Source organism: Ruditapes philippinarum, unplaced genomic scaffold (genome assembly GCF_026571515.1).
Source record: "Ruditapes philippinarum isolate M1 unplaced genomic scaffold, ASM2657151v2 ctg2634_1_1_1_1, whole genome shotgun sequence".
Lineage (NCBI taxonomy): Eukaryota > Metazoa > Mollusca > Bivalvia > Venerida > Veneridae > Ruditapes > Ruditapes philippinarum.
This window is the reverse complement of record NW_026866672.1, coordinates 130,455-141,167: the sequence shown is the minus strand read 5'-3', so window position 1 is coordinate 141,167 and position 10,713 is coordinate 130,455. Positions and strand designations below refer to the sequence as shown.

At 31.7% G+C, this 10,713-nt stretch overlaps 1 protein-coding gene across 1 annotated transcript in view; it reads left to right on the top strand.

The window, feature by feature from the left end:
* The window catches only part of LOC132733291 (SET and MYND domain-containing protein 4-like), a 33,917-nt gene that overhangs the window by 1,602 nt on the left and 21,602 nt on the right, over positions 1 to 10,713 (top strand). Inside the window, exons 2-9 of the mRNA XM_060719911.1 lie at positions 197 to 341; positions 1,189 to 1,278; positions 2,218 to 2,341; positions 2,903 to 2,959; positions 3,626 to 3,674; positions 7,997 to 8,126; positions 8,914 to 9,038; positions 10,485 to 10,590. Of these exons, the coding sequence (XP_060575894.1) occupies positions 197 to 341; positions 1,189 to 1,278; positions 2,218 to 2,341; positions 2,903 to 2,959; positions 3,626 to 3,674; positions 7,997 to 8,126; positions 8,914 to 9,038; positions 10,485 to 10,590 (826 nt within the window). The remainder of the gene's footprint in view (positions 1 to 196; positions 342 to 1,188; positions 1,279 to 2,217; positions 2,342 to 2,902; positions 2,960 to 3,625; positions 3,675 to 7,996; positions 8,127 to 8,913; positions 9,039 to 10,484; positions 10,591 to 10,713) is intronic.

Sequence of the window (10,713 nt, the reverse complement as noted above, 5' to 3'; positions counted from 1 at the left end):
CCTATATACTTTTTGTGGGACCTCTTATTTTGTACCACTATTCATTAAATATCTTTGAAGACTTGAACCATCTCTCTACAAATCTGTAAAATGAAAGTCAAACTGGCTTGTAGTGGACAAACATTGAATTGAAAGAAAATTTGGTCTTCTTATTTTGTATGTACATTATCTTGTTTGATTTACAAATTTATTTTAGTGACATAGAATGGGTGACTGTATTCTTTGATAACTGTCACAAGCTGAACATTAAGGCAAGTGAGAATGCAAGTGGCTTTAGAAATGAAGGGAACAGATTGTTTCAAAGAAAGATATACAAAGAGGCAGTCTCAAAATACACACAGGTAGGTTTACAGAGATAAAATTGGATTTCCTTTCCAAGCAAGTAAAATTTAAAACTGTAGATTCTCTTTGTTTTTGTTTGTATATAAAGCAAAGCCATTTTATTTTCTTCAGATACTGAGATTATTAAATTGAAAATTTCACAAATGTTTTTAAAGGAACTCCTCTGAGTTTTTTTGACATGATGGGACTGGAAATAATTTTTTTTTGAGATTAATGTTTCATTTGATGTAGGTTTAGACCAATTACTTGTGTGCGAAATTACAGGTCATTCATGTATGTAAGAAATTCAATTTTTATGTATTCCAGACCTCTGTGGAGTTCCTTTAAGACTGGACTAGTTGTAGATACTTAAATTGGCCATTACTCTATCATCTGTTTTTTTTTTTTACCATTTTGAGAAAATGTCACAACCCCAAGATTTGGGAATTTCACATAATTTTAGACAACATTTAGAAAACACACACTGTATAGCATACATCAAATAAAAGAAGGAATCAAAATTAATGTTACATTTTACTTCTATAAGACAGTATTTATCTTATTAGCTTATTTTAAGATCTTGAATGCAAAAACCCAATTTGCTGTGGCAAAAGTGCAATTAAGATAATCCAGAATGACAAAAATTATTTTTAGTTTTCTTTACTTGAATTGGGATATACTTGTTTTTGGATTGAAATAGTAAATTCTGAGATTGATTTTTTTGCTGAATCTTTCCCCTTTTAATGAACATGAAAAATTGTGCTCTTGCATATAGTACATGTTTATTGAGAAGTTTCTTTAATTTTACTGTTTCTTGAAAACAACAAAAAAATGCATAGATCTTCATTCTTCTTTTCATGTCATCAGGCAGTCTTGAATGGCCCAAAAGAATCTGAAGAGCTTGCACTGGCATATGGGAACAGATCTGCTGCTTTATACAGGATTGGATCTTATCAGGTTAATATCAGATGTTTGCTATTTTGTCACTGATTTAAATAAAGGTTCAGAGGTATACATATATGGAGCATTTGCTGAACAATCTCTGAATTTCTGAGATGAATTCTTTTAGAATTTGGACAAATATTCACAATAGTATGACATGAAGAACACAATTTAAACTCGACTATTCAAAGAAAAGGGAGAGCTGTTGTATTCACCCGGGTGTCAGCGTTGGAGTCACACTTGGGCTAAGTTTTGGCATGCAAGTTGGTATCTCCAAATCTACTGAAGGGCATGGGTTGAAACTTCACACATTTTATTTCAGAGCATAATAGGAGGTCACTGTTTAAGGCACACAACTCATAACATAGATTTTTACAAATTTATGGATTTTTTTAACTTAGAAAATTCTACATTATCCAGACTGTAGAATAACTATTAAGTTCTGAGAATAGTCAAGAATGCTGTATTATTGGCAAAACACTTCTCATAAGCATAATTATATTTAGCTTTACAGACAGATATTTTCACTATTCAAAGTCTGTTAAATATCCTGTAACTCAATTTTTTATGGTTTTATATAATAAATCTGATGATTAAATGAAGATTTATCAATATTGTAAGTTCAAAAAAGCATTATTTGTAAAGATATTAACAAATTTACATTTCATGTAAATAAAGGGAGGTAATTGGAAATCTATTTTCGATAAAGTCTAAGCCTAATCCTAGTTTTTCACTAAGAAATGAATGCATAGATTTTAATGATTACTAACAATGAGAATAAACATTTGCAGAACATATTTAACATATTCTTGGATGTTTGGAAATTGCTTTAGAGGAATAATTATATAAATACATGTATATAATATTTCACTGAAGTTTTGTTACATCCTTAATTACAACATACAGGATCTTTAAATCATGAAAACTTACAATTATACAATATATTTTTCTAAGGAATGTCTAGCTGATATAGAAGAAGCTCTGAAGTGTGGATTTCCGTCTTCTCTCTGCCATAAGTTACTGCTTAGAAAGGCACAATGTATGAGCCATCTTGGACAACATGAGGACACTCAATTATGTGAGAAAATTGTTTGATTTTAGACTTACTCTTTCCTATCATGAAAAGCAATTCTAAATAATGTGACTCAGTAATGGTAGCAAGAAACTTGAAAAAGCTGTAATTAATATACATTAGATTTACATTAGATTTATCTGTTGAATGATAGTAAAATATTAAAGGGACTCCACTGAGGTTTTTTGATGTGAAGGGACCGAAAATATTTTTTCAAGATTTTTGTATAACTAGATATATGTCTAGACCAATAACTCATGTACAAAATGTCAGATCATTTATTCACTCTGTTTCCAAGAAATAATCAATTATATTGTGTAAATTGGCCCAAAAAATGAAAACCGTTGCATCGCTTTTCACTCAAATTGGCCAAACATTACATAGACATTGATTATTAATTTAAAACCATGTATATTTGTCTATCATCTATTGCTTGGTTTCAAAATTAAGTGTACCAGTTGATTTAAGAAATAATTTACAAAATTTATTATTTTAGGCTATTAGACCTCAGTGGAGTTCCTTTAATTATAGAAAGAATTGCCACTAATCATTGTTCTTGAATTGCAGGTTTAGAGGTGCTGCAGAAAAAATTGTCAGGCTTAGATCTTGATGCAAGTAAAAAAGGTATATAAACATGTGTAACTTTCTATAACTGTACTTTAAGTCTTTGAATGCTATCAGTAATATTGACTTGCCCGTGTCTCCAGTTTAGACCCAGGTCAGCCAGATTAACCTTTAGATCTGACAAGAACCTATTCTGTTGGTTGTAAAATTCAAGCATTTTGATATTTGTTTGATTGGGTTGTACGTCATACCAACACAGTATAGGTCATATAGCGATGTTCCAGCTTTACTGGTGGAGGAAGACCTCAGGTGCCCACCGTGCATTATTTCAGGTACAAACGGGCACCTGATTAGAACCACCGATGTTCCGTAAGCTAGCTGGATAGCTTCCTCACATGAAAGAATTCAAAGTCCCTGTCAGGTTTCAAACGCATAGCGGTGAGGGGCAAGTGGTCTGAAGTCAATGACCTTAACCACTTGGCTTTTAATATTTAAATCCGTCAAAGTATAACAACAGACAGTGCCCCAATGACAATATTGATTACATTGTACATGATCATCTTGATAAATAGATAAATGTTGACATCATTTAATAATGATAATATTTTCCAAGCTCTCTTTGCAGTTTGTTTACAATAGTTTTATTTAGCAAAATATTAAGTAAAGAATTTGCATTGTTAAGTAGTTGATAGATTGTAAGAAAGGACACATATGCTTTTGTTTCAGATGTTATTTTGAAGGAAATATCAGAGATACAAAGTTTACATAAGTCAAAGTAAGTTAATTATATTGTTGTGTTTAATATATGTATGATAGATATATGAGCCGCGTCATGACAAAACCAACAAAATGGGTCTGGATCCATGCTGGTCGCAAACCCATTATGTTGGTTTTGTCGTGACGCGGCTCATATTATTATCTATATTATATATTATCTATTACAATTACTATTTGTGAGAAAGATACATGTATATTTATGCAGCATCTGCGATTGGAGGGATATAGTGTTTCACCTCTGTGTCTGTGTTTGTTATAAAGATTATAAAGTGAACTTTAAATAGTTACTGTAAAATCATTATTATTCGTGGGGCACAAATTTTCATGGTTTTCGTGGGTAGGTCAATCCACGAATTTAAGATCCGACGAACTTTTATCCCAACAAATACTTCTTACCAAGTCTCTATATAACAAACATGCGTCGGCTCTTTTCCGGCTGATATTTCGTGAAATGGATGTAAATACAGACAGATAATCAGGTTTGTGACATATTAAATCCGTTTGCAATATTTAAGAAACTTGAAAGAAAACTCGATTATATTGTCACAAATGTCGCATATACATACTTGATCGTTGTAGTCTACTAGGACTTGATTGTGTTAACAAGAATACTTGACATAATCAAGTAAATATAGGAACCCAGGCAGTGCAATAATTAGAGCTAATAAAAATTGCTAATAAAAATTGCTCTTATTAATTTAAAAAAAGTCTTTGATATTAATGTCGTAAGTACACAAAACTATAAAAATACGATCGCTAAAACAGATTTATTGTACATTCTTTTGTCGTTTTTAAATGATCCAATTTATATGAATTTTAATCTGTATTTGTGTGAATGCTATTCCGTAAACATCAAAGATGCCACCGACTTTTACAAGATCCACATATACTCGTGTTATTTACCGAGATTAATTTATATGCATGTAAATTTACACAGTCGCTGTGACGTTGCGTGTAGTTACTGTCAAATATGTTAAGACCAATTCAGGGTGTAAACTTTTAAACTTGCCAGGTGTCGTATAAATTATGCGATGTTAACATCGGCGAATTACAGGGGCAGTGTGTCCAATGGAGGTGCATATCATGTCACATAAATGTGTTAATTGCAGTCAATTATTGGCAGTAACAGTTCGCTATATTAGAGTTATGCCCAGAGGCAAGGATTAAATTTATTGACAAGCGCTGTGTGACAAGTAAAGATATGTACATGTTGTTAGTAAAAATGTTCGGCGATTAAGTTTAAGATTACTTTGCATTAGGTTACTGGTTTTTTTAACAAGAAAACGAAAATCCACGAATTTAAGAACCCACAAAATGCCCGTTTTGGTAAAACCACGAAATTTTATGTCCACGAATATAAGTGAATTATAAGTTTTCATTTATAAAAGACAAAAGCAAAGTTCAGGTTAAAGAATGTATTTAGGTATACGTGTACCATGGATCACTTGAATCATATATCAAATTCACAAAGCACATATAATCAAATTATCAATGTGTGACTTTCATAAGTCATCAAATCAAAATGCTTTGTTAGTCAACCTGCATATACAATTATAATCATTCAAGTATAATATTCTCCATAAAGATCTACTAAGACATATTCATAATACCTCCTTAGTAGTATAATCTTCAAGACTGGCCATCACCAGCTTGCAAGATTTAGCATTTCCTGAGATTCAATGAGTCTCAGGCAAAGACATCATCAACATAATAGATACCATAACAACATAAATGTCACTCAACTTACAGTACAAACAACACATGTTGCAGTTTAAACACTGAAATACAACAATGAATGAACCAATATATCCAAATACTTTTTTTCATTCATATAAAAAGTATCTAAATGTTTAAAGGGTGGGTACTGTAGGGTGGGAAATTTCAATTTTAAAAACATGTGATCCTAATGGTCAACTTATACAGAATGACAAATATTGTCAAGGAGAAAAGAAAGAAAATATTTTACCGCCAATGATATAAACGACCAATAAAAAATTGTTATGCCAATATGATGCATAAATAAATTTAGACCAATGAAAAGATGTTTTGTAAAGGTCAAATCATTCAACCTGATAATTAAGTTATTTTTAGATCAAAATAAACAAAATTATAAGTTTTCATTTATAAAAGACAAAAGCAAAGTTCAGGTTAAAGAATGTATTTAGGTATACGTGTACCATGGATCACTTGAATCATTTATTTTATCATACGAAAAAATGAATAACAAATAGTATAGTTTACACTTTTATTCAATCAACCTTAACATCAAAATGTTCCCAGATATTAAGATTGGAGAAATATGGCCACTTATATAACAGGGAATGCCATAAAGCAACTGTTATATGACGTAAATATTCCATCAGCTGAGAGTTAAAAAGATGTATGCAAATAACTGGCAAACCAACGAGCAAACACTGTGCGAATAGTATATTCAGCAAAACTGTTACGAATAAAGCAAGCTAGACTCACGGTAAAAACCAAAGCAAGCGTAACAGAAACAAGGCAAGCTAGGATTGCCAGACTACGTGTCATTTGGGCAAATCCTAGAAACGCAACTTGACTTAAAATATTGAAGTCCTTCTTGGCAAGCGCACAGTACTCCAGGCTTGATATATGACCAAAACTAAAACTATGAATGACAGGTTATGAAAACTAGTCGTATTTGCCCCGAAACCGACGGGAATGAGGTCATGACCCCGCCACCGATATCGGAGAAAACACGACCAGCAGATAAAAACTTTATGACACAAAATGCAATGAAGTTTTGGTTCGCCTGATAAACTCTCAGCTAACAGAATTTTTCCGCCACAATAAATTCAATTAAATTTATCCCCCAAAATGATCACTTGAATCATATATCAAATTCACAAAGCACATATAATCAAATTATCAATGTGTGACTTTCATAAGTCATCAAATCAAAATGCTCTGTTATTCAACTTGCAAATACAATTATAATCATTCAAATATAGTATTCTCCATAAAGCCAAACCCAAGGCCATACAAAGAAACAAAGCATATGTAACACAAAATACAACAAAATACATTTCACTAAGAGACTAACTTTATCATCTCCTTAGTAAAACTATCTTCAAAGTGGCCATAGCCATTTTGTAAGAAGAAGCCTATCCTGGAAAATAATATGTCCCAGGCAAAGACAAGAACAATAACATTATAAAGCTATTATTTATGAAAACCCAAGACAATAGACTTTTAAAATACTGTCTTTGAAGAGATAAATATACTATTATTATATCTAAAATACTAACAAAAATCTCTTGTTGCAAGTTATTCTTTAAATTACATAAACAGGTTTTCAACACAATGTAAAGCACTACCACAATCTTTTATTTTAAATGTGAAATTGTATTAATAAAAAATTCTCTTAAGCGCCTAGTACCCTCCAAATTCAAGTGCAAACCCCCATCCTTAATAGCAAAATATTCCTGACGAGGAATCCCACACTTAAGAAAGGGCTTGAATGTACGAATAAACAAAACATGCCTATCCTTACATAGCAGAGCCAGTTTGTTATTTAGAATTTTGACCCTGTTGCCTGTAACCTCAAAATCAATAGGCCTAGGAATAATAGCTGAAACAATAATATTTCCAGAAGAATGTTGACGTACATTAGAAATTAGATCATTGAAAGAAGATAAAATTTCATCTACAGTATGTGAACCAGTCACGTCATTAGTACCAACATGTAATAAAATGTAATCGGACCTCAAGTCAACATGACCCTGTGATATTCTATAACTTAATCTAGAAATGTTAATTCCCGGAAAGGCTGTAACATGCGTGTCCCAAATACCGGAAACATTTTTTGCCATAGAATCCGACACGATAGTGCATTTACGAAGTGGTGGATGCTTTACATTTTCTGAAACACATAAAAAAAAATTCTATAAAGTCTATATATCGCAGATCTAAATCATATATAAAAGGCAATCAAAATAAACAAAATTCGCAGTATATGTCCAATTGTTTTCATTGACTCTGTGCTGTAGTGTTATATGAATTACCCTTTTCAAAAACATCCTATATGTTGCTGAATTGTTGGAATTAATTATCAAAATAATTTTGTTCTGTATTTGAAAAATAAAATGTGAGTCAAAATATTCAGTCGCAATTTTAGGTATGTATATTGATGATTTCAGTCATGCTTCAAAATTACATTCTCTTGGATAAAATTTCTTTGATATGATTCTTATCTTAATATAATCAATCATTCTTCAAATTACAAACAGTCTAACATAGCTGTATACCCTATTTTACATCTTGCTATGATATAAAAAAATGTTCTTTTTTCTCTTGAAGTGTATGTAAGAATAAGCAAGAGATTCAGAACGTCAGGCCAGAGGTATCATATGGCTGTAATCCAGTACTGGTTCAAGCCTCCAGTGCAGTTGTCATGAGCACAAGCCCAGCTAAAGGAAGATATTTAACTGTAGGTCAATCTAATGAAGGTTTATTTTTAGATGTTGGAAATGAAATCAGAACTTATTTTATAAATTAGGAATTTGAATCCGTTCAGATTCAATCTTTATACACAAAAAGAACATTGAATACTGGTAAGCTCTTATTTCTGAATTTATGAGTTGCATAAATTAATGAGACATGTCCTTAAAGGGACTCCACTGAGGTTTAAAAGCCTAAAATCATAACATTTAAATTTCTTACATAAATGAGCTGTGGCACTTTAAACAGAAATATATGCAAAGATAGGTAAATATAATGTAAATATACTTTGAAATAAATTGAGAATCGTATTTTTATGCTTTTCTTAGTCCAATTTGAGTGGAAAGTGTTTAAACGCTTTTCATTTTGGGTCATTTTTTCACAATTTGAATAATAATTCTGGAAAAACAAAGTGCGCGAATGATCTGAAATTTTGCACAAAGATTAGTGGTCTAAGCCTACATCAATTGGTACATTTATCTGGAAAAAAATATTTTCAGTCCCATCATGTCAATAAACCTCAGTGGAGTCCCTTTAAAATAAGAAGTTAGGATAGATGTACTGGAAATATTGTTTGTTTTGAAAATTAAAAAGACGTAATTGTAACGAAGGTGTAAATTATCAATTAACATCAAGAACCTGGATTTTTTTTGATTTTTTTTAACTGATTCATACATCTTGATACCAGACCCGTTGTCATTAAAATTAATTCTGCTTTTTGTCAAGATTTATAAATTTAGCATTGTGTTTAATGAAATCTGTGTTTTTGTTTTCAGGCTTGCAAAGATATGAAAGCTGGAGACACATTGATAGTAGAAAGACCATTTGCTGCCGTCTTGCTCCCAGACCACTACCCCACACACTGCCATCACTGTTTTCAAAAGTTATCAATAGCTTATCCGTATGTAGAATAACATTATTCTAATAATATCAAAATTTAAACAAATTTTATACAATCTTAGTAAACATATGTTAGCTGTATTAACCCTTTCAATACTAAAAATATTAAATGGACTAGTATAGACTTTACTTAAATTTGAACATAATCATTCATTATTTTTACCGAAAATTTCAATACATAGTATATGTAGTAACTGACTTGCGACCACAGCAGACCGCTGGAGACCATGTTCGTGTTTGGTTTGCTTTGGTCTACACTTGTTGCATGGTAAGAATTTGTTGCTGACAACAGGCTTAAGGTTAATTATTCCATGCTGACGTAAGATTTTAACTAAGGGTGTCACATTTATCTGTTTAAATGTGTACAGTTGTTTTTTTTTTTGCTAAAAACCGGTTAGAAAATATAGTAACTGGTAACCAAAGTTAGCATTTGACTCAGGGGTGGAACAGTTTAAAATTGATTCTAAATATTACCTTTGTTTTTTATGTTTTTTATGACAAGATATGACAATTGTTTGTATTTTAGGTGTACTCAACAATGTAGCATTTCTGATTTGATCGAATACGGTACGACCCTAGCGGAAAATAATATCTCCATATTGGAATATGTATTGTAATCATTTTGAGTAACAAAATTTGAACAATGTGACATATTTTGTCATAAAGAAACAAATGTTGAAAATCTAAGGATTTAATTAGTATGGTCGGTTAAACGTTTAACATGGTTATTACATCGCCATTTAAACGGTTAGCATTTTTTCTAACCGTGACACCCCTAATTTTAACCCATCTACACAAAACTTATGTAATTGTCTTGTCCTTCTTTGAATGCAGTGCAGCTCATTGTAAGTTTGAGAGATTTTGAAATGAAAATATCAAAATTAAGACACCAAAAGTATAAGATATGGCACGGCAGCAAATATGTAAAGACTGGTCTGACAGTATAAAGTTGGCTCAAGAAAATCACTATCACTAACATTCTAAGTATTCAGGTTGAGATAGGGAACACACAGATGTTAATGTTATTTATAAGTGTTACATTTATGTTACTTGGTGCTACACATGTAAAACATGCCAAGTGTTTCAATAGATTGTGACCATTTTTTACCCTATGTTTCCAAGTTATTCTGAGCACATTTGGGGCATTTGTGGCCAAGTGGTTAAGAACATTGACTTCAAACCAATTGCCCTTCACCACTGCGGGTTTGAATCCAACCAGGGTCTTCAGATTCTTTCATGTCAGGAAGCTATTCAGCTAGCTTATAGAATGTTTGTGGTTTTACTCAGGTGCCTGTTCTTCTTCCACTGGTAAAGCAGGAAAGTCACCGTATATGACCTTTCCTTTCTTTACAGTGGTGGTGCAATTTAAAACACAACCAAAAAAAAAATAAAAAAAGAACATAATAATTTATATCTAGTGCTCACTCTAGCACTTTTCTATTTACAGGTGTAGACAATGTACAATGGTAAGATATTGTAGTCCAGATTGTGAGACTTCAAGCTGGAATGTTTATCATCATGTCGAATGTAGATATCTGCAACTGCTTCATTCAGTAAGTCAAGAACCACACTTAATACACTAATACTGTAATACAATGAATGGCTATAAATTTGTTAAATGAGGCACCATGGCAACAAGTACTGTTGTAACTTTCTTTGGTACAAATAAATAAACA